Raw genomic sequence first — 25606 nt, 5'->3', positions numbered from 1 at the left:
AAATAGATGAAAGTAGAACTTTCTCTTTCCAAAATAGAGAGAAAAAAAATACCATTGTGAGTGTAATAACAAAACTATAATAAACACAAGATGGCAATTCTGACAGAGAGACACCACTAGCTTTTGCGCTACTGATCCCTTCCTTGTTTAACTCTCTTTGTCTCAATAATGTGAAAATAAACATAATTTCAAACTTTTTCTTAAAAGTAATCTTTATCATCATAGTAAGCAACAAATACAAGAAGAAATTGGCAAAAACAAACTCACAATAGAATTAAGAATGAGGTTTTACTTTGGAACTGCTAGGACATGCGGTTTTCATCCACTTTCTATAAAGAATAACATGGAGGTTTCAGGCAGATACCACTGGGTACCCAGGTACATCCTTTCACACACACATCTAAATACATCATTCATTCATCAGGTCATTGAGAACTCTTCAAGAAAGAAAACTTTAAGGAGTGTTGAATGGATCAGCCCACATGCTTCAGATTTTATTTTAGCCTCTTGTGAAATCGAAGAATTCTTCATAGTATGAATAAAAGCTAATAGGCCAGAATTTGTCTATTAAAAGTAGTGGAAGAAAGGCCACATGATAAAAATTCATTGACTAATGTGCAACATGTTACAACTAACAAACGAGTTGTGAAACACTCGACTACTTGGCTGATTGTGTGTATGATCTTAGTAGTATAATGTTCCTCCACAGCAAATTGTCGTATTTGTAATTATCAATATGAAAAGGTGCCGTTAAAGAAGTAAGACTTCAAAGCCTTCTTCTGAGAATTGAACTAACTAGATATGAGTTGATTTGTTGCTATATTTGTGTACACAAAACACATTGCTTGACAATATAAGCCACTGAGTTACAAGAAACTGAAAACCAACACCATTATTGCTGACTTCACAGCGGATATAAAACACCATGTTAGAATTCAGTTTTAAGACAGAAAGTCTGTATGAATGTGAGTGATTGTGATGGTTTTAACAGTAGTCGGGAAAAGATGCTATCCATTCTACAGTTGGAAATACTACCAGGCAGCGATGTGCAAGTGTGTGCTCGACCCTCCCTCTCCCCCGACACACACACACACACACACACACACACACCACACACACACACACACACACACACACACACACACATACCTTACAGTATTCACCCACCAACTGTGTTCAAAGAGTGTGTCAGTAGTGGTCTAGGTTTTACTGGACCGAGTGGGGCAGTGCAGTGGTTAGCACACTGGACTTGCATTTGGCCTTTTGCAAGTATGTGTGTGGCACGCACGGGGCCCTGAGCTATTGCAGCCTCCTTTCCTTTCCTTTGAAAACTGCATTACCATCCCTCTTCCTCACTCTCCTTGCTCCTTTGTCCCTGGCCCCTCTTTTCCCTCTTAGTGGACTGCTTTATGTAGACCTGGCTATCCTCCTGGCTTTGTTTTTGTCTGTGCTATTGTTTAGTTTGCTGTTTCCACCTCCTTTACGGTGTTTTTAGTCCCCTTGGGGTCTGACCCCCATTTCCAAAAATTTTCCGTTCAGTGTGAAACATTTGAGGATGAACTCCGTACCTAGCTTCCATGGTGCAGGTTCCTCTCCCCCTCGCCTCCCCTCCCCTCCCCTCCCCTCCCCTTTCCTTTCGCTTTGCATCCTGGCGCCCCTCCTGCTAGGTCACCAGCAAGGCAGCCAGTCCGTGTGGTGGGGCTGTTAAGTACCTAGCTCCCTGAAACCACAGGGATCACACTGCTAGTACCTGACCTGTTAACTCCTCATGTATGCACAGGAGTTGGTGCTCATCATTTTGGGGCACCAGAACTCCCGGCAATGACCACCGTGCCAGATGGCCCTTGCTGTGGCTGGGTGGCGCCCACGGGGCGGGCCCCTGATCGGAGCGGGTGTATTAGGGTGGATGCCTTGCGCATGAAGCGACAAAAGCTTCACCATCCTGGCCATTCTGTGGCCATCTCAAAGAGTGGTAGCAGACGTGACACTCCTCCTTCTGATCCTTCGGCCTTCCCCTCCCTGGCCACCCCCTGGGAGGAGGGGGAAGCTCGACGGCTTGGGTTGAAACCTTTTCCTTGGTACCTGGTTTGTACCAGGACAGATGGCAGTAGCTTGCCACGACTAAGCCTTTGTTTTTCGTGGAGACGATTGAAGATAAGTATGGCAAAGTTGAATCGTGCTTTGCTCATCAAGACATCTTCTGCTGCCCAATCTGACGCCCTGTGTGCTTGTGACCATCTCGGTGACGTCTCAGTCTCCGTCTCAGTACAGGGCATCTTTGAACTCAGTACAGGGCATTATTTTCTACCGAGATCTTCTTCTCCAAACTGAGCTCCGTGCTAACCTCGAGCGGCAAGGGGTTTGTTTTACCTGCTGTGTGCAGCGAGGCCCTCCAAACAATTGCATTGCTACAGGTGCCTTTATCCTGGCCTTTGAGGGGGATGTCCTCCCAGAGAAGGTCAAGGTAATGGTGTATTGGTGTGATTTAAAATCTTATATTCCACCACTGATGAGATGTTTTAAATACTTAAGGTTTGGACACATGTCTTGCTGCTGCACCACTGATCCCCTCTGTGGCGACCATGGATGCCCCCTCCATGAGGGGAGTGCCTGTGCTCCCCCGCCAATGTGTATAAATTGTAATGGACAGCATTCTCCACACTTTCCTACATGCCCCGTGTTTGTGAAAGAAAGGAGGATTCAAGAGTACAAAACCTTAGATCGGCTCACCTAAACTGAGGCTCGTCAAGAATATGACCGGCTCCATCCCGTGTCTATGACCTCTACTTTTGCGTCTATTACATTCATTCTCCCTTCTGCCCCTTCCTCTTCCCAGCCCCACCTCATTCGTCCCATGCCTTCAGTCTCCTCCTCCTCCTCCTCCTCCTCCCACCCCCTCTCCCACTCCCCCTCCCCCTCAGTACCCGTACCCACCCCATCGGATGCTGCTCCCCCTCCCCCACCAGAGAAGTGCTCCCCTCCTTCAGCAGCCGCTGGTATTGGCACTCCCTCCCAGGACTCCTTTTCCCAGCACCCCTCTGAAAGGCGATCTGCTGCTCCACATCGGCAGTGTGATCCGCGGCTGGTGGGTGCCAAGATTGCTCGGTGTAATTCTGTGCCTGCCCTCACTGAAGTCTGCCCTTCTCTTCCTTCCCAAGAGAAGAAGCAGGAACCAAGGGCGAGGCCCCTCTGGTACCCCCTGAGGTGCGGCCTTCTCCTCCTACAGTCAATGAACCAACAGAGACTGACCCTACCTATACTGATATTACCCCATCCTTATCGGTGACAGATAGCGACTCGGTGGTGTGATCGATTCCGGTCCAATCACTTCCACTTTGGACTCTGGCTTGAGAATCCTCCAGTGGAATTATAATGGTTATTTGCGTCACCTTCCAGAGTTGCAGCCTCTTCTTTCCTTCTACTCTGCTACTTGTATTGCGTTCCAGGAGACCCATTTTGTCAATTCTTACTGACCAACCCTTCGTGGGTTCCACACTTTGTCGGAACCGAATTGGCCCCTTGCGGGCTTCTGGTGATGTTTGCACCTTGGTCCGCAAGGACATTGTTAGAAAATGGGTTCCCCTCCATACCACTCTGGAAGCCATTGCTATCAGGATCCATCTTTCCACGCCAATCACAATCTGTAATCTTTACCTCCTACCTGACTGGCTGCCCACATCCCATGCCCTCACCACCCTTCTTCAACAACTCCCTTCTCCCGTCCTGTTATGCCCACAACCCTCTTTGGGGTAGTCATATGACTACTGCCCTGGGCAGGACAGTAGAAGCTGTACCGGCAGGGCTTGATCTCTGTTTTCTAAACACAGGCGTTCCCACACACTTAAGTGTGGTGCACAGCACTTTCTCAACCATTGACCTCTCCATCTGCAGTCCCGGCCTTCTTCCCTCCATTGAGTGGGGCGTCCATGATGACTTACGTGACAGCGACTATTACCCAGTTGTTTTGACCTTCCTTCAGTGTCTCTCACTCCATCACCCTCCCAGGTGGGCCCTATCTAAGGCTGATAGGGATGTCTTCTCCTTTGCTCCCATCCCCCCTTTGCTCCCACACAACAGTGTTGATGAATCTACTCAGACATTGACTGCCCCCATCCTTTCAGCAGCTGTTTCAGCAATCCCTTCTACTTCAGGATCCCCCCCCCCCCCGGTGGACTCCAGAAATTGCTGCGGCCATAAAAGACTGCCGCCGTGCTCTTCAACACTTCAAAGCGGCACCCTTCTACTGCTCTTCGTCTGGTCTTTAAATGACTCTATGCCCGGGCCTGCTATCTAATCAAATTTCAGAAACGAATTTGCTGGGAACGATGTGTAGCTTCCATAGGACCCCACACCCCTTCTTCACAAGTCTGGGCGAAACTCCGGTGAATTTTTGGCCATTGTTCTCCCACCAGGGTTGCAGGAATTTCTGTACATGGTGTTGTCGTTACCAATCCATACTTTGTGGCAGAAAATTTCGCTCAACGCTTTGCTCAAGCTTCGGCATCGGCTGAGTATCCGCCCACATTCCTTCTCCTGAAAGAGCGTTCAGTATGACTGCCTTTGTCTTTTGTTTCTCGCTGCTCAGAGCCATATAATGCCCCATTTAGTGAGTGGGAATTTGCCAGCACCCTCGCTCTTTGTCCTGACACGGCTTCTGGACCGGATTGGATACATAACCAAATGCTCCAACACTTATCGGTGGCTGGCCACTGTCGTATATTGACCCTCTTTAACCGTCTGTGGGGTGAGGGAGTATCTCCTACCCAGTGGCAGGAAAGCATTGTTGTTCCGGTGTTGAAGCCAGGGAAGCTGCCTCTTCAGTTGGTTTAGCTACCATCCAATTAGCCTTACTAACACCCTCTGCAAGCTCCTTGAACGCATGGTGAGTCGGCGGCTGTTTTGGATTCTGGAATTCTGCGACCAATTGTCATCATCTCAAAGTGGTTTTCGCTGTGGCCGCTTTATGGTGGATAACTTGGTGCACCTAGAGTCTGCTATCCGGTCGGCTATTGCCCATTGGCAACACCTCCTTGCAGTCTTCTTTGATCTGCATAAAGCCTATGACACCACATCCTCACCACATGAATGGGGCCTTTGTGGTGCTCTGCCCATTTTTATCCGTAATTTTCTTTCTTATTGCTCTTTTCGGTTCCAGGTTGGCTCCTCCTACAGCTCTCCCCATCGGCAAGAAAATGGGGTTCCACAGGGTTCCGTGCTGAGCCTCCCTCTCTTTCTCATAGCCATTAATGGTCTAGTGACAGCTGTTGGGCCGACAGTGTCCCCCTCTTTGTATGCTAACGATTTTTGTACCTACCCCGCCTCCTCCATAATGGGCGCTGCAGAATGCCATCTACAGGGGGCAATCTGTCGGTCCCACTCATGGGCTCTCTCCCATGGCTCTCAGTTCTCGGCAGCCAAGACTTGTGTCATGCGTTTCTACCATCTGCCGTACAGTCCATCCCCATCCGGAACTATTCCTCTATGGTGAGCCCCTCGAGATGGTGGACACCCATCGCTTTTTGGGTCTGGTCTTCGATGCTCGGTTGACAGGGCTCCCTCACCTTTGCCAGCTGAAGAGGCTGTGCTGGTCCCATCTCAATGTTCTTAGGTATCTCTGTAATACCACCTGGGGTGCAGAACGCTCTGTTCTCCTGTGACTGTGTCGAGTGTTGGTCCAGTCTTTTTTAGACTATGGATGTCCTGTCCATAGTTCTGCGTCGCCTTCGACACTGTGCAGATACTAGACCCCATCAACCACTGTGGGGTCCAACTTATGACTGGTGCTGTCCGGACTAGCCCCGTGCTTAGCCTTCTCGCAGAGACGGGTATTCCGCCACTGTGAGTTTTGCGCCAGCAACAGCTGATATCTTATGCGCTCTGCATTCGCTGCACCCCAAAGCACCCTAATTATGGTCTCCTTTATCCAGACACGGAGATCGCCCTGCCACAGTGGCGGCCACGATGTGGACTTACCATGGCTGTCCGTATTCAGCCACTCTCTTCTGAGCCCCGGCAATTGCCTTTACCACCTCTCTTCTCCGCTCACGCATGTACCCCTCCATGGCGCGTCTCTTGGCCGTAACTCTGTCTTGATCTCTCAATTCATTCAAAGGATTCTGTCCCTCCGATTGCTCTTCACCACCAGTTCTCCTGTCTCTTCAGTTCCTGTCAGGGTTCAGAAGTGATCTATACTGATGGCTCCATAGTTGCTGGCCGCACTGGTTTTGCTTACACTTAAGCACGACGCACGGAACTTCGCTCTTTGCCAGATGGATGTAATGTTTTTACTGCAGAATTGGTAGCCATCTTGCGGACACTGGACCATATCTGCTCCTGCTCAGGACTATCCTTCACTCGCCACCCTTTAGTCATCGCTATCCAGGACTCCCTTTCTCTCTTCGCTCAATGAGGATGCTCGGTGGTTTTCATTTGGACCTCATGCCATGTTGGGATTCCTGGGAATGAACTTGCCAATCGATTGGTTAAATTAGCTACTACCAGGCCATCTCTCGCTATTGGCACTCCAGAAATAGACCTTCGCTCGGCATTACGTCATCAGGTTTTGGGCCTATGGGATGCAGAATGGAGCACTCTTTCTTCGCCGAACAAGCTCAGGGCACTTAAGGATTCTACAACTCCATGACGAACCTCTGTCGTTCTCTGCCGGCTCCGCATCGACCATACTTTTTTTGTCTCACGGTTATCTCCTCCGTCGTGAGGACCTCCCTCTCTGTCGTTGTGGATCGATGTTGGCTGTGGCTCACATCTTATTGGACTGCCCCAACTTAGCCACCCTATGACGGAATCGCTACCCCTGGTGTTGGCTGACGATGCCTCAGCGGCGGATCTCATTTTACATTTTATTCGTGATGGGGTTTTTATCGCTTTATTTAAGGTAGGGGCCTACCACCTTATCGGTGAGTGGAGGGGATGGCAGGCTTTCATGCTGCCCCCTTCACCCCGACTGGATTGGCTTCAACTCGGGGTTGGTGGTTCACCCCAGCCCTCTGCCTTCCCACTCCTTTCCTCATGGGGTCTGCTATGTCCTGAGCGTCTCCCTTGTCTCCTGTGCTTCTTCCTTCATGCCCCTGTCATTAGTCACTTTCTTTCCCTCACCTCATCTTCTGTCCTTTTCCTTCCTTCCCTGTCAATAGTTTATCATTTTATGAATGTTGTAGTTCCCTCTTTTAATGTGGGATTTTATCGGTTTTACTTAATCTCAGGTCGGTGGGACTGATGACTGCGTAGTTTGGTCCCTTCTCCAACCAACCAACTAACTTGCATTCAGGAGGAGAACAACTCAAATCCCCATCTGGCCATCCAGATGTAAGTTTTCCATTATTTCTCTAAATCACTCCAGGATGGTCCCTTTGACAAGGCACAGGCGATTTTTTTCCCCATTCTTAACACAATCTGAACTTGTATTCTGTCTCTAATGATCACGATGTCAGTGGGACATCAAACACAAACTTAGTTCCACCCTTAACTCTACAGGTGTGCTATATGCTACAGAAAGTTCCAGATTTTAAGCAGTCCTTATACACTGTGTGTTTCGTGAAAGACTGCACATTCCATTACTTCTATTGGTTTTGTAGGTAATGTGTGCAGCTTCTATGTTTACTTAAAAATAATGTTGGGCACAGAAGATAGCTAGTGTGCGGAAATTCGTTTCTAATTTGAGGCAATGGGATAGGAAATTTGTGATGGGTGTGATTATGCCAAGGATCATGCTTGTTGTATGTGGGAAATGAATTGAAGGCTGATGTGGTAGAGGTGTTGAGAACAATTGGTGGACAACTAATACATTTATCATGTTAGTGAGTTGGTGTGTGTCCTGTTTGTAGTTATGGAAAACAGTAATGTTATTGGAGTGTGTTAGACTGCAAATCCAGAGATAAAGATCTCTATCCCGGGACTGTCCTAGGATTTCTCATCACTTATGACTTCCTCTACCTCTCACAGTGATTTGTTGATATGGAAAATGCTAAGTTGCACTGTGGTTCCAAATTCATATTAGACACTAATCACCCAGATTATTGGCTGGGTATGTCAGTTTTAAAGCAAAGGAATTCCACCTCTTATAGGACTGAGCCCATGAAAGCATTGGAGTGTTCAAAATGACCCTGGAATTGAGGATAGATTTGCTTAACTGCAGCTTACCTGGTCTGAAAATTGGAATTGGATTCTTTATTCACAAATGTCTGGCCTGATCACTTATAGCAATATAATTCACAGTGTTCACAATGACTGGTTTTGGCTTACTGCCATCATCAGATCTATTATAGAATTAGAAAAATCACTAATGAGTCTTTTCATTCTCATCCTTGTGGTAAGTCTCCCCTGATTTGCAGTTCTGGGTGACTTCCCCAAAATCTACTACTTTTCCTAGATGCCTCCAGTCCTTTTCCTTCACCTTCTTCCTTCCCCTTCAGCCCTTCTGCCTGAAGAAGGAGCCACTGGCTCAAAAAGCTTGCCAATCACAACAGACTTTTATGTGTGTGTTCTGCCGCCACTTGGCAAGTAGATTTTTTATTTATCCAATTAAATAATTTCAGAAAAATTAGTTCCTTAGATTGAAGGCCAAATATGCAGCAAATCTAAGAATCCATAAAAGAAGGATAAAATGTAAGAATGTATAGAAAAGGACAGCATACTGTTAAAATATTCTAACAAAAGTATCAGTGTCCTCTAATCTGTACACACAGGTACATAACAAGTGGTAGTGATGGCTCATGTGCATCCTGTATTTCCACATACATGAACTGTAAGCAGTGGAGGATGGAATGCTGAAATATATAATTAATCAGCATCTTAAATTCACTAACTTGGACTAAAATATTGATCATTGTTAATTAAAATGATCTTACATTGTTGAACTGTGTGTCTAACAATGAAACATAAAATAAAATACAATACATAGGAGTAAAATCCATATTTCAAATGCAACTAAATGTATAAAAAGTGGGGAACAATCTACTAATAGAAAAAATTCAAGCATGACAAATTAAAAAAAAAAAAAAGACATGGCTTTGTGTGAACATTGAGTAACTGAAGTTATGTAACTATAAATCTTAATGGTCGACAGCGTGTTCAGAAGTCTCTCCAACTGGCGCTGCCTCGTGTCCTCTCTGAAATGTTCTGTTTTTTCTGTAGTGATGTGAGCAGGAGGAGGCCATTGGCCAGAGCGTGTAGCTCTGTGTCGAGCCACTATGGCTGTTGGCCCTGTTCATACTGGTTTAGTAACTTCCTCGAGTTAAACTGACTCTGTTCATTAAGCAATAACTCTGGTTGCCATTTTCTGTGTATGAAGATCTCTATTTCATGCTGTATGTTTAATAATTGTCCTTTCAGTGCTCTTTGCTACACTTCAGAGTTATCCAACATATTTCCTGATACATGTTTTTCCTTATCCAAATATGTACTGAATGCCATCTTATTTTGGCTATCCATGTATTCTCTGAAGCAAGTCGTAAAATTCCTCCCAGTGTGACTAATAGAAATCCTTTCACAGTCCTGGCAGTTAATCCTGAAGGCCCCAGGTTCCAAATTTAAGGCTCTTGGAGCCTAAATCCAATTGTACCTTTTGTCTGAAATGCAATTTTAACTTTATTCTTCTGAAAGAGCAGTTTTATTGTAAAGTGCACCATAGTATGACATAACAACAAATCTCTTCTTGTGTGGATATACTCTTCCTCATAATGTACTTTTGACATAAATTTGTTTCGTAAGTTTGTCCCATCGTAGTCACTATACCCATTTGCCCTGGCTACTTGTTTCAAAATGTTCAGTTCATCTCCTTTGTCATTTCAGTCAACTGGCAGCATTAAATCCTGTTAATCATGGTTGTAAAATATGCACATCTCTACTTTTGACAGTGACAGGATTTTGTATTTACGTTGGCTTCAGAAATATGCTAATTTTTTATCTTCTGTTGTGGCGTAACAAGCTAGCTACGCCACACTGAGAAGTAGCCGAAAGGGCACGCGTCAACTCAAGCCGTCTTGCGTTAAGTCTGGAACAGGATTCGTAATGAATGTCATAAAGAAAAGAACGTAGCTACTAGAACACTTAACTTTTATATCGTCCTTTGGTATACAGCATTCTTGATGATACAGGTGAGACTATCTTGAGATACATGCAATGGTACAAATGGCGCCTTGCTAGGTCATAGCCATTAACTTAGCTGAAGGCTATTCTAACTGTCTCTCGGCAAATGAGAGAAAGGCTTCGTCAGTCTAGTCGCTAGCAACGTCGTCCGTACAACTGGGCCGAGTGCTAGTACGTCTCTCGAGACCTGCCTTGTGGTGGCGCTCGGTCTGCGATCCTGACAGTGGCGACACGCGGGTCCGACATGTACTAATGGACCGCGGCCGATTTAAGCTACCACCTAGCAAGTGTGGTGTCTGGTGGTGACACCACATCTTCCATCCTTTTTAGTTACAATACCAGACTAGGAAAGTTTCTACTCACCATATAGCAGAGATACTGAGTCGCGATAGGCACAACAAAAAGATTCATACAATCACAGCTTTCGGCCATTAAGGCCTTTGTCAGCAGTACACACACACACACACACACACACACACACACACACACACACACACACACACACACACACACACAACATACATCTGCAGTCTCAGAGAGCTGAAACTACACTGTGAGCAGTAGCACCAGTGCATGATGGGAGTGGCGACTTGGTGGGGGTAAGGATGAGGCTGGGGTGGGGAGGGGGAGGGGTTAGTATAGTGGGAGTGGCAGTCATTGAAGTGTTGCAGTTGAGACAGAGGGCAAGAGAGAATGTGGGGAGGGGGGGTAAATAGTGGAAAGGAGAGAAAGAAACAGAAAGAAATAAAAAGAAATTAAAAGACTGGGTGTGGCGGTGAAATGACGGCTGTGTAGTGCTGGAATGGGAACAGGGAGGGAGCTGGATGGCTGAGGACAGTGACTAACGAAGTTTGAGGCCAGGAGGGTTACAGAAACGTTGGATGTATTGCAGGGAAAGTTCTCACCTGCGCGATTCAGAAAAGCTGGTGTTGGTGGGAAGGGTCCATATGGCACAGGCTGTGAAGAAGTCATTGTGATTAGGGATATCAGGTTTGGCAGTGTGTTCAGCAACAGGGTGGTCCACTTGTTTTTTGGCTACAGTTTGTCGGTGGCCATTCATGTGGACAGACAGCCTGTTGGTTGTCATGCCTACATAGAATGCAGCACAGTGGTTACAGCTTAGCTTGTAAATCACATGACTGGTTTCACAGGTAGACCTGCCTTTGATGGGATAGGTGATGTTAGTGACCGGACTGGAGGAGGTGGTGGTAGGAGGATGTATGGGACAGGTCTTGCATCTAGGTCTATTACAGGGGTATGAGCCATGAGGTAAGGGATTGGGAGCAGGGGTTGTGTAAGGATGGGCGAGTACCAGGTGATCAAAAAGTCAGTATAAATTTGAAAACTGAATAAATCACGAAATAATGTAGATACAGAGGTACAAATTGACAACACACATGCTTGAAGTGACATGGGGTTTTATTAGAACCAACAAAATACAAAAGTTCAAAAAATGTCTGACACATGGCGCTTCATCTGATCAGTATAGCAATAATTCGCATAACAAAGTAAGACAAAGCAAAGATGATGTTCTTTACAGGAAATGCTCAATATGTCCACCATCATTCTTCAACAATAGCTGTAGTCGAGGAATAATGTTGTGAACAGTACTGTAAAGCATGTCCGGAGTTATGGTGAGGCATTGGCGTCGGATGTTGTCTTTCAGCATCCCTAGAGATGTCAGTTGATCACAATACACTTGAGACTTCAGGTAACTCCAAAGCCAATAATTGCACGGACTGAGGTCTGGGGACCTGAGAGGCCAAGCGTGACAAAAGTGGCGGCTGAGCACACGATCATCACCAAACGACGCGTGCAAGGGATCTTTCACGCGTCTAGCAATATGGGGTGGAGTGCCATCCTGCATAAACATCGTACATTCCAGCAGGTGTTTATCAGCCACGCTGGGGATGACGCGATTCTGTAACATATCGGCGTACCTCTCACCTGTCACGGTAGCAGGTTTGCCGTCCAGCGCCATCTGTCGGACATTTTGTGAACTTCACCCCCCCCCCCCCCCTAATAAAACCGCATGTCATTCCAAGTATGTGTGTCAATTTTTACTGTTCTATCTACATTATTCCATGGTTTATTAAGTTTTCAAATTTATACTGACTTTTTGATCATCCGGTATATTATGTAGGTTCGGTGGATGGCGGAATACCACGGTAGGAGGGTTGGGAAGGATAGTGGGCAGGACATTTTATATTTCAGGGAATGACGAGAGATAATTTGAACCCTGGCGGAGAATGTAATTCAGTTGCTCCAGTCCCAGATGGTACTAAGTTACAAGGGAATGTTCCTCTGTGGCCGGACTGTGGGACTTTGGGAGGTGGTGGGAGACTGGAAAGATAAGGCATGGGAGATTTGTTTTTGTTCAAGGATGGGAGTATAATTACTGTCAGTGAAGGCTTCAGTGAGTCCTTCGATACATTTTGATAGGGACTGCTCGTCACTGCAGATTCGTCGACCACGGATGGCTAGGCTGTACGAAAGGGATTTCTTGGTATGGAATGGGTGGCAGCTGTCGAAGTGGAGATATTGCTGGTGGTTTGATATGGACGGAGGTACTGATGTAGCCATCTCTGAGGTGAAGGTCAACATCTAGGAAGGTGGTTTGATATGGACGGAGGTACTCATGTAGCCATCTCTGAGGTGAAGGTCAACATCTAGGAAGGTGGCTTGTTGGGTTGAATAGGACCAGGTAAAGCAAATGGGGGAGAAGTTGTTGAGGTTCTGGAGGAATGTGAATAAGGTGTCCTCACCTTCAATCCAGATAGCAAAGATGTCATCAATAATCTGAACCAGGTGAGGGGTTTACGATTCTGGGTTTTTAGGAAAGTCTCCTCTAGATGGCCCATGAATAGGTTAGCATAGGATGGTGCCATGCGGGTGCCCATAGCTGGACCACGGATTTGTTTGTAGGTAATACTGTCAAAGGAGAACTAATTGTGGATGAGGATATAGTTGGTCATGGCGACTAGGAAGGAGGTTGTTGGTTTGGAATCCATAGGGCATCTGGAAAGATAGTGTTCGATAGCAGTAAGACCATGGGCATTAGGAATGTTAATGTACAGTGAGGTGGCATCAATAGTGATGAGCAGGACACCGTGTGGTAAAGGGACAGGAATTGTGGAGAGCCGGTCGAGGAAATGGTTGGTATCTTTTATATAGGAGGATAGGTTCCAGGTAATAAGTTGAAGGTGTTGGTCTACAAGAGCAGAGATTATCTCAGTGGGGGCACAGTAACTGGTCACAATGGAGCGTCCTGGGTGGTTGGGTTTATGGACTTTAGGAAGCATGTAGAAGGTGGGACTGCGGGGAGTGGTAGGTGTAAGTAGAAAGATGGACTCTGGAGAGATGTTCTGGGATGGGCCTGCTGGATTACTGGAATGGGATCACTGTGGCATGGTTTGTAGGTGGAAGTATCTGACAGCTGACGGACTCCTTCTGCCATGTAATCCGTGTGGTCCAAAACAATGGTGGTGGAGCATTTGTCAGCAGGTCGGATTTTCGGACGTAATTCTACTTTCTTACATAATTTTTCGCATTTTTTGCACCACCGTGGATCCTTGCTACTTCCATCTGTGTCAATACAGAAAAGTTTCCTTATCTGTATCCAGCTCCCAGCCCCACATACTGTTCCTATGTTGTTGCTTGTCTCATGAAATCCCCCCTAATGGCCTTACCATCAAATTACCCATCTCTGCCTGTGCACGGTTGGTAACTAACCACATTTGTCCCACAATGTTGGTAAATATTATGTACAACCACATTATCAACATCAGCAGCAGTAACAATATAGTTCACAAATTTTGAGTTACTGCGATCATCAGAACTGTTACAAAAACAGAAAGAAACACTAAAGTCACAACAATAAGTTCAATAGGTTGAAGGCCAAATATACAGGAAAACTAAAACCCACAAAAACACACAGAAAACGATAACATAACATTAAAGTATTATTATAAGAATCAACATTCAATAATCTGTACACATAGGGACGTAACAATTTAACGATAAGATTTTTTTATGAAAAGGACAGATTCACAATGGGCGACAGATTTGGAGGCAGTTTAGCTGAAATGTTCATAAATAAACTGGAAAACTTGTTTATCCAACAAAATCACAACATATGCAAAAAAAAACTGATGTATTACAGAAAGTATGTAGAAAGCAACATACTAATGCAGAGGTGACAAGAAAGAAACATATGAGACAGCACAAAGAATGAGAGCAATTTTTTTTTCTTTTAGACAGCATAGTTGTATGGAGATAAGCAGCGATTAATTTATTTATAATCAATTATTCAAAATGACAGTCACAATCGCATTATTTATTTTGCCGCCAACCGGTTTCAACCCATGATGTGGTCATCTTCAGGGCAATTTACACCATTTGGTCGCTCACTGGCATCATCACCCTGCCTGTGCACGGTTGGTCGAACTACCGATCCATGGTTGAGTGCCAGCCTAAATAGTGTTGTAATGCGTTGCTGGCAGGCATGTGACATGTGGTAGGAAAACAATGCCCACAATTGCAACATTATGGAAGCATGCTCTGCTAGGCGCGGACTTAGCGCCTCTCATGCTGGCTGCGACTTAGCGCCTCTCGTGGTGGCTGCCAGTGACTCCATGGACACATAATCGATGTGTTGTTATTGTTCATTGTGGGACAAATGTGGATCAATGCCGCGCAGAGTGGCCGCGTGATCTAAGATGCCATGTCACAGATTGCACGACCCCTCCCACCGAAGGTTCGAGTCCTCCCTCGGGCATGGACGTGTGTGTTGTTCTTACCATAAGTTAGTGTAAGTAGTGTGTAAGCCTAGGGACCGATGACCTGAGCAGTTTGGTCCCTTAGGAAGAATTCACACACATTTGAACATTTTGTGGATCAGTATAGTAGTAGTAGTAGTAGTAGTAGTTGTTGTTTCTCTCTCTCTCTCTCTCTCTCTCTCTCTCTTTTATTTTATATTTTTTTATAGTGAAATGAAGTGCTGGAGTTTGCAAGCTTGCTAAATGCAAACTACAAAGGAAGTGAGCTATTGGAAGTACACCAACAGTGTAAACTAGAGCTGTTGATAAAATATCGGTATTATTTTGCAGAAAATATTTATATATATTGGCGATACTTTTTCCACCGATATGTTGTTGTTGTTGTGGTCTTCAGTCTTGAGACTGGTTTGATGCAGCTCTCCATGCTACTCTATCCTGTGCAAGTTTCTTCATCTCCCAGTACCTACTGCATCCTACATCCTTCTGAATCTGCTTAGTGTATTCATCTCTTGGTCTCCCTCTACGATTTTTACCCTCCACGCTGCCTTCCAATACTAAATTGGTGATCCCTTGATGCCTCAGAACATGTCCTACCAACCGATCCCTTCTTATAGTCAAGTTGTGCCACAAACTCCTCTTCTCCCCAATTCTATTCAATACCTCCTCATTAGTTATGTGATCTACCCATTTAATCTTCAGCATTCTTCTGTAGCACCACATTTCGAAAGCTTCTATTCTCTTCTTGTCCAAACTATTTATTGTCCGTGTTTCACTTCCATACATGGCTACACTCCATACAAATACTTTCAGAAAAGACTTCCTGACACTTAAATCTATACTCGATGTTAACAAATTTCTCTTCTTCAGAAACGCTTTCCTTGCCATTGCCAGTCTACATTTTATGTCCTCTCTACTTCGACCATCATCAGCTATTTTGCTCCCCAAATAGCAAAAGTCCTTTACTACTTTATGTGTCTCATTTCCTAATGTAATTCCCTCAGCATCACCTGACTTAATTCGACTATATTCCATTATCCTCGTTTTGCTTTTTTTGATGTTCATCTTACATCCTCCTTTCAAGACACTGTCCATTCCATTCAACTACTCTTCCAAGTCCTTTGCTGTCTCTGACAGAATTACAGTGTCATCGGCGAACCTCAAAGTTTTTATTTCTTTTCCATGGATTTTGATACCTACTCCGAATTTTTCTTTTGTTTCCTTTACTGCTTGCTCAATATACAGATTGAATAGCATCGGGGAGAGGCTACAACCCTGCCTCACTCCCTTCCCAACCACTATTTCCCTTTCATGTCTCTCAACTCTTATAACTGCCATCTGGTTTCTGTACAAATTGTAAATAGCCTTTTGCTCCCTATATTTTACCCCTGCCATCTTTAGATTTTGAAAGAGAGCATTCCAGTCAGCATTGTCAAAAGCTTTTTCTAAGTCTACAAATGTTAGAAATGTAGGTTTGCCTTTCCTTAATCTTTCTTCTAAGATGAGTCGTAGGGTCAGTATTGCTTCACGTCTTCCAACATTTCTACGGAATCCAAACTGATCTTCCCCGAGGTTGGCTTCTACCAGTTTTTCCATTCATCTGTAAAGAATTCATGTTAGTAGTTTGCAGCAGTGACTTATTAAACTGATAGTTCGGTAATTTTCACATCTGTCAACACCTGCTTTCTTTGGGATTGGAATTATTATATTCTTCATGAAGTCTGAGGGAATTTCGCCTGTCTCAAACATCTTGCTCACCAGATGGTAGAGTTTCGTCAGGACTAGTTCTCCCAAGGCTGTCAGTAGTTCTAATGGAATGTTGTCTACTGCTGGGGCCTCGCCGGCCGGAGTGGCCGTGCGGTTCTGGGCGCTACAGTCTGGAGCCGAGCGACCGCTACGGTCGCAGGTTCGAATCCTGCCTCGGGCATGGATGTGTGTGATGTCCTTAGGTTAGCTAGGTTTAATTAGTTCTGAGTTCTAGGCGACTGATGACCTCAGAAGTTAAGTCGCATAGTGCTCAGAGCCATTTGAGCCATTTGAACCTGGGGCCTCGTTTCGACTTAGGTCTTTCAGTGCTCTGTCAAACTCTTCACGCAGTATCATATCTCCCATTTCATCTTCATCTACATCCTCTTCCATTTCAATAACATTGTCGTCAAGAACATTGCCCTTGTATAGACTCCTTTCACCTTTCTGCTTTCCCTTATTTGCTTAGAACTGGGTTTCCACGTCAGCTCTTGATATTCATGCAAGTGGTTCTCTTTTCTCCAAAGGTCTTTATAATTTTCCTGTAGGCAGTATCTATCTTACCCCTAGTGACGTACACCTCTACACCCTTGCTTTGTCCTCTATCCATCCCTGCTCAGCCATTTTGCACTTCGTGTTGATCTCATTTTTGAGACATTTGTATTCCTTTTTGCCTGCTTTGTTTACTGCATTTTTATATTTTCTTCTTTCTTCAATTAATTTCAGTATTTTTTCTGTTACCCAAGGATTTCTACTAGCCCTCATCTTTTTACCTTCTTGATCCTCTGCTGCCTTCACTACTTCATCCCTCAAAGCTACCCATTCTTCTTCTACTGTATTTCTTTCCCCCATTCCAGTCAATTGTTCCCTTATAGTCTCCCTTGAAACTCTGTACAACCTCTGGTTTAGTCAGTTTATCCAGGCCCCATCTCCTTAAATTTTCACCTTTTTGCAGTTTCTTCAGTTTTATTCTACAGTTCATAACTAATAGATTATGGTCAGAGTTCACATCTGCCCCTGGAAATGTCTTACAATTTAAAACCTGGTTCCTAAATCTCTGTCTTACCATTATATAGTCTATCTGATACCTTCTAGTATCTCCAGGATTCTTCCATGTATAAAACCTTCTTTCATGATTCTTGAACTAAGTATTAGCTATGATTAAGTTATGCTCTGATACATAGGTATCAAAATGGCAGTATCAAGTGCTGATATTTTTATTTTATTTTTTCACTATTTTTGGTAAATATTTGAAATTGTTCTTTTGAAACTGTAGTAAAAATGGCTCTGAGCACTGTGGGACTCAACTGCTGTGGTCATAAGTCCCCTAGAACTTAGAACTACTTAAACCTAACTAACCTAAGGACAGCATACAACACCCAGCCATCACGGGGCAGAGAAAATCCCTGACCCCGCCGGGAATCGAACCCGGGCGTGGGAAGCGAGAACGCTACCGCACGACCACGAGATGCGGGCGAAACTGTAGTAGAATATAATTTTAATTTCACGGTGTGAAGGGGTCTTACTACTTTTTGAGCTTTCAACACATCCAGTCTTTCTCTTTAGCAAACAAGTATATGTGTCACAAATAGTGTGGAATAGGGTGTAGCAGCGTGAATGGAATAACAGGAAGAAATAGCACACCAGTTTCATTAAAAGAATTTTTTTAACACAACTAGTGTGCTCTATCTTCATGTTGGCATTCTTCAAAAACAGTTGTTGAAAATGAACAAAAATCTAAATGACAAAACTGCTCATTGTGAAGGATGGAGACATGTAAGGAGAAATGCTGACTTAATCAACACTTGGCCCAACAGAAATGACAACATTCAGCTTCGGTACACAATATTGACGTTACAACTGCTAGGTCGCTGGCATTTGCAGGAGAAAAAAAAAAAAAAAAAAAAAAAAAAAAACAGGGAAGTCAACATGAAGTGCTCCAGTCAAATCAGATATGTGACAAAACCTAGTGACAGACCCATCAGACACTTTTCATTGTGCCACTTACATGCAGTTACCATTGTTAGCAAAATGGGTATTGCCAAGCATGAACGTGCATTGTTTTCCTTTAAATTCTTGCTCTAAGAGGGATAAGCAGGCAGCTAGCTTGTTGCTGTAGAGAATATTTAATACTTAAATATACAGCTATAAAACTGGCAGTATATTTACAATGTCCAGCCAATATTTTTATAGGCAGGGAATTCTAGATTTTTTTCTGTCAATATATCAGTACTTTTTTTTTGATATATCGGGAGCCGATAATGATATTTTTTAAAATATCAATATATCAGATTCTCAATATTTTTAAAAATATCAACAGTCCTAGTGTAAACAGGGCTGTGGTGTACTCTTTTCAAGACATTTTCTCCAGCATTAGCAGAGAAGTACAAAACAGAGGCATCATCTGAGTTGTTCGTATTTCTAGAATATGTGCAGCCTTTGTCCATAAAATTGCAGATGAGCCAAATATGTATGTGTGAAAAGAACGGAATGGCACTGTTATGTAACAGAGATTCACGTAACACAAAATGGAATACGTATAACTTATTAAACAAGATACACTTTATACTTCATTTTTGTAGTTAATCAGCTAATTGAATCAAGATACACTCTGTTTTATTTTTGTAGTTAATCTTCCAGTTCTCTTATTGCATTAGTAGTATTTAGATACACTTATTTTTCTTTTTTATTATATTCATTATTGTGTAAAGGGTAGGAGGGATAAATAAAATATTATAATGTGAACATCACATAATTCGTATAAATTCCTCATCTACATCTATACTCTGCAAACCACCACAAAGTGAATGGCGGAGGGTATGTCCCATTATACTAGTTTTACAGTTTCTTCCCATTCTATTGAATGACACTGCGCGCACAATAATGATTCTAATCTTATCATCACGACCCCTATTGCAGCAGTACGTATGGGGTGGTTGTATATTTATAGTCATTATTTAAAGCCTTATATTGAAGCTTTGTTCATAGGCTTTCTTGGGATGGTTTATGTTGCACTTCCCTAAAATTTCTGCAGGTGACGATGCTAAACATTTGTGAACCATTTTTCATCAGGACAGATATCTATACTGAACATCTCGAAGAAAATGCTCAGTAGAGGTGAATTTCATATTTTATCAGGAAATAACATTGAGCACCTCAAGTGGAAGAAGAACAAAGACATTCCTTTAGTGACCTCCAACCCTGAATGGCTGACGCAGTCAGCACATTGAAATACAGAAGAAAATTGTGCCACACTAAGAAAGTAGAAAACTGTACTGTGTTTTTAGACTATCAGGGGAGAGTGAGAGTTGTGGATTTTGAAGACAAAATCACAGCTATATTTCCAATACAGTCTTATTCTGTGAAACTCTACAGAAAAACCTTTTTTTACGTGCTGGAAATATGTATATTCAGTACCTACATTTTGTACCACAAACTCATAGACCAGAAAAGGAAAACGTCCTCAGAGGTGATCTCCCCATTTTTCTCAGTGTGATTGATTAATGGTGTACTTCTGAGTGCTCTGTGAAATTATCAGACTGACCTACTTGTCTTCTTCAGGTGCTTTTGTGAGTTTTTGCTGTCACGTGTACTCACTGCCTGGAGTCTGGTCCGAGTCCAAGCAGCGAGTGCACGTAATGGCAAAAACTCAGTAAAGCACCTGCAGTAGACAGGTAGGTCAGTCTGCAAAATGTAGTGCATAAAATGAAAATGGCAATGTAACAGAGCACTTGGAAGCACTCCATTAACCTTGTCAAATACCCATTGAACAATGTGGAACAGCTGCTACAATCAGTGCAGCTACCAGAATATGGAACAGCGCAACAATGTGTCTCGTGTTCTACATCACAGGAACTGTGAGCAGATCATTGGGCTCAGCTTCTGATGTATATTCTACTGATGGAAGAGAAAAAGAATTCTAAGAGAGGGTGTACAGCCTGCAACAGCAGAGGAAATCAAAGCAAAATATCATGGCAATGCAAAAAAGAAATGCACTATAACTCTTCATGTATCAGTGGTTCGTGGTCTGCTGCACTGAAACATAGTTTTGAACCTAAATTGATTATAAGCAAAGGGTACTTGAGATACACATACAAAACTTGAATGCAGAATATTTAAAAATTAATTTAAAAAAAAAATGTATGTGCGTGTGCTGATCATTTGTCCATTTAAATCTTGTTGCTAAACTGTCACTAAATTTAAACTAAAATGAATGGACTGATTGAAATAAAATTCCAGATGTTATCTGTTGCAGTCATGTGGCACTTGGCAATAATTAAAGAATTTAGTGATTATCACATAGTGGAACATTATATGACAATGCGATAACCAGAGGACAGGTACATCTGTATTCTACAAGCAACTGCACAGTGTAAGGCCAAGGGTACTTTGTGCTATTGCTAGTAGTTTTCTTTCCTGTTCCATTCACAAATGTGGCGAGGAAAAAAAGATTCCTTGTGTACCTCTCTTTTAATTTCTCTCATTTAGCTCTTGAGTGAGACGCAAGTTTTAGGCAGTATTACTGTAGGACCAGTTGTCAAAAATGCTGGTTCTCTTACCTTTTCCAATAATTACAAAGAATTTTGTCTTCCTTCCAAGAATTTTGATTTTAGGTCACAAAGCATTTCTAAGATACTGTCTTATTGAACTTGCTGATCTGTTAGCACCATTCTGAATTGCTGTGATGTCTTTCTTTAAGCTTGTCTGTTGAGGATCCTAAACACTGGAGCAATACTTGTGACTAGGTCACATGAGCATTATTTACCCTGTTTCCTTTGTGGGGCTGCTGCACATCCCCAGAGCTCTCCCAGTAAACTGAAGTAGGCCTTTCATCTGTCCCACAACTGATCTGATGTACTTGTTCTATTTCATATTATTGCAGCTAGGTATTTATTTGATATACAGCATACCTTAAATGTCACTGCAAACAGACCGTACCGACTATGTCAGTAAAAAGAAAGGGACTAGGGACCTCGATGTTATTTTACAATGACTTTTAGTCAGGAACTCCATCCTAAAGCCTATGAGAGTTTTTGCGATCAACAGTGTGGCAAAGAGTCATTAGCATCCTACTTGCAATACAAGTGGATATTAAATAGACAGTCACTCCATTTGCAAGTAGAAAAGGAAGGGAAATGACTGGTATAGGATGTTTGATGGAAGTTGTCTTCAATGATTAATTATGTCATTTTATGCTCCTAACATGCCTTTTTCCACTTGAATTTCAGTATTCTTCTATAACGGGAGTAAAATTCAAATAATTTGAAAGTTTGTTGAAACACTCCATTCGAGTTGTGATATCTGTGATGTTACTGGCTAGCTCACTGCTCCTACTGTCATAATGCTAATTCACAGTGATGTCTTTGACCCCAGTTGTTTTTTGTGCCCTAAAGCAAAACAAAACAAACAGCGATGTCTTGTTTTGGAATTTACGTTTCGGAAAATGGTTACAAATGGTGTGCAGTACCGTATTGTACAATTACATCTATAACACCTACTGAAAAATTGTTCTTGAGTGTTCCAGAGAATGATATGATGCGTAAAATTAGGTTGCACTGTACAGTCAGATTGCCATGACGACGACGCACAAGTTGACTAACATAATTAAAAATGTGTTGCACTGTGAAGTAACATTAATTTACCTCTGAGATACGCTCTCCCACTGTAGCATCAGTCACCAAAATTAAACTCCTAGTGAAAATTGACGTTTTGCCCAACTACACATCAGTTATTCAGTAGCTCAGTTGTTAGAGGGGTAGACCGTTAAATTTTACAAGATAATGTCCATAGATACCTGTTTCAAATCTAACCCAGAATAATGTTTTAACTTATTTGTGAAATGGCTCAACAGTCCTCTCATATGAAAACATCATCAAAATTACAAAATTTCACTACACTGATCAGAAACAGAACATTACTGTGTTTTTCTTGCTGTTTACATGTGTTTACATTTGCAGTAACTGTTCAGACATCACGTTCAGAAAGATATTTTCTAGTTAATGTGATCACATACTTTTTACTGTATTAGAAACTGTGTTTTTATCTCCGTACTGCCCAGCTAGGATCCAAACGTTTGCAGTTTTATCATCTTACATAAAGATGAAGTAAGTCTGCTTCAGACGCTAACACTAGTTACAGCTCTTATGTTTGTGCCATCTGCACGTTGTACACACTTTTTCTCTCTCCTTATAACCTCATTGTCCAACACCTCGTTGTACTGTTGGATTATAATGACTCTTCACTACCAGCAATGCTTTCCAAAAAAGTGAACTGTTTGCAAAGTAAATGCATTTATCCTCTGCTGTCCATTTCTCACATTATGACTGATGTGAAGCTATATACATTATATCCCACAATTGAAATAACTGCTACAATCAGTTCTTGCTAACCCTGGTTTTATATTTTGTGTGAAACTTTAAAAATATGTGACCCTTCCAGGATTTGAACATATGAACTCTTTAACTATAATCAAATGTGCTACCCATTGTGCCACCACACACACATTGGATGCCGTTTTTCAGCTAAGTATCTTCTGCTGACCAAATCAGCACTAAGTTTTGCCAAGAATAATTTTATTGTGTTATGGTTCGCAGCTCATGACTGATAGTCAATAATCTAGTTACAATAAATGGACTCATCTGCAAACATTCTAAAAATCCTTAGTTTTGAGTGTGTTTACTGATGTTGCAGGGAATATGGAAAAGATGGTCTGTCATTGCACATGCTGCCACTCTAAATGAGGGGAGCATAAGAAAATCAATTTTTGCAAGGCTTCTACTATCAACGTTCACAAATTCATTTCTACTTCACAAATTCATTTCTACTGTTACTTAAAAGTTTTAACTGCATTCTCCATAACTAAATAGTTAAACTGTTTGCGGAAGTAGTACGTAAAAACCTTGTAACTTAGGCTGACGCTCCAGTGACACATGTATAGCTTCGTCTTACTTCAAGACTCTGATGTCACCAGAGCGTCAGCCAGCAACAGAGCATTTTTGATCACGTGAGCAGATCTTGATATTTAATGATTTTTAAGCTTTAATTGCATAAAAATAACAGATATTTTGTGAGAATATTGACTGTAAATGCTGATTAAATGTTATAATCAGTCAGAATAACAACAATCCGAAACATATTTTTAACATAAGAAAATAGCCTATTGTATGAGGTACCTACTGCTGTGCACCATATGAGGGATTGCAGAGTATATATGTAGATTATGTATATACTGGAAATTGAAGAGTTTTCAGTAGTGCTGGATATGCAACTTCAAAAACATAAATGACTGCAAAGTGCAAGTTGCTTGTTGCAATCCATATCATCATCTGATGCAATATTGTCTGCACTAGAAACTAAGAGCTACTATCAGTTTTGGTCATCTACTGGTTATTTGTTTTAGTTCTCATTATAATTTATTTTTTAGGGAGAGACTTCGCAGCGGTCGAGAAAAAAGGTAGCATCGCAGTTAAACTTTACGTGTTCAAAAGATAAAATACTTGTAATTTCTATGTATTAATGTTTGTCCCCTGCTCACATTTCTTTTGTTAATTACATTACTGTGTACTACATAATAAATTTGAAGAATGAGTGTTAAGTGAAGAATCTAGAGATATTATTCAGACCCCTATGTTTCATTCCTGTAGGAGCACAAAAACAAAATTAGGTTAATTAGAGCACGCACAGAGGCATTCCTCCCCTCTCTGCATATGTGACTGGAACAGGAAGAAATCCTAACTTCCTTCATGCTAACTACCCCTGCCATGCACTTCAGTATGCATGTGGAAGTAAAGTATTTTTGGGTACAAGTAGCACATTTATTGAGCAACACATTTGTGTTTCCAGTGCTGGGCTGCTGTTCCTTCAGACCGACCAACATTTCTTGCATCCAAAGAATATCTCCTGGGGTCATTTCCAGCAGTCATGAAAGCATTGCAGAAATTTGAGGAACCAGAAAAGATGACTGTTGAAAGAGGTGACACTGTTGTTATCATTGATGGCAGGTTAGTTATTCTGGAAATTTGTCTGGTAATGTAAGAACTTCTACAATACTACAATATATTTCATTGATACATTCCTCTCTGCCCCCCCCCTCTCCCCCCCCTCTAATTACTCAAGTTCATAATAGACAAATTGTTTGTAAAATAATAGTTGATACTAGTACAATTTTGATGCAGTAGAAACCAAACAAAAATTACATCACGTACCAGTTTATCACAAAATCACTTTTTCAGCTAGTGAACACAGTGAAATGAGTGATCTGCCTTGGCTTGGTTGGCATGGGTAGCACTAAGTATCTACGCCCAGATGACGAGTCTGGCGTAGTGGTAATAAATTATTCATGTATGTATATAGATATAAAATTGTTTAGTATGGAATATAACAATATTATGAATAGAATAGTTGTTCTGACTTCAGCTGCCAGAGACTGTGGTCATGTTTGTGGGACTTGCGTGCTCGTGTGTGTGTGTGTGTGTGTGTGTGTGTGTGTGTGTGTGTGTGTGTATTTTTGACAAAGGCCCTGTTGGCCGAAAGCTAACTTTCTACAGGTTTTTGTTGTGTCTATCTCTGACTCAATATCTCCTATGTATGTTGACTAGCAACTATCATTTTCATAATGTTGTTATAAAGTTGTCTTAATTTTCAGAATACAAGGAGACTTGTTTGTTTCGCCATAAGCAGTATTACAGGAAAGAAGTGCGTTCAGAGATGGACCTGATGCTTCTGTTCACATGTAAAGAGCTGCAAGATAAATGTTGATTGCAAGAGTGTGCAGTGTGTCCTTGCTGAAGTGATGATTGTTGAAGCATTATACCATAAGGATACGGACGATGACATAACCTATGCATTGTGGGAGGGAGGAGAGTTGGTGAAGAAGACAGTAGACTCAGAGAAGTTTGCTGCAGAGGTTAGGCATTGGGTCATGAAAGGAATAGCTTACCATCATATCTGGAGGATTCAGAGACAGGCCATAGCAGGAG

General features: G+C 42.5%; 1 protein-coding gene across 3 annotated transcripts in view; it reads left to right on the top strand.

The window, feature by feature from the left end:
* LOC126253587 (activated CDC42 kinase 1) overlaps window positions 1–25606 on the top strand; it is a 566545-nt gene that overhangs the window by 234266 nt on the left and 306673 nt on the right. For all 3 annotated transcript variants that reach the window (XM_049955017.1, XM_049955019.1, XM_049955018.1), the window contains exon 8: window positions 24471–24628. In XM_049955017.1, the coding sequence (XP_049810974.1) occupies window positions 24471–24628 (158 nt within the window). The remainder of the gene's footprint in view (window positions 1–24470; window positions 24629–25606) is intronic.

This window comes from Schistocerca nitens, chromosome 4 (genome assembly GCF_023898315.1).
Source record: "Schistocerca nitens isolate TAMUIC-IGC-003100 chromosome 4, iqSchNite1.1, whole genome shotgun sequence".
NCBI lineage: Eukaryota > Metazoa > Arthropoda > Insecta > Orthoptera > Acrididae > Schistocerca > Schistocerca nitens.
Note: the sequence above shows the minus strand (reverse complement) of the source record. Positions and strands in the feature narration are given on the sequence as shown.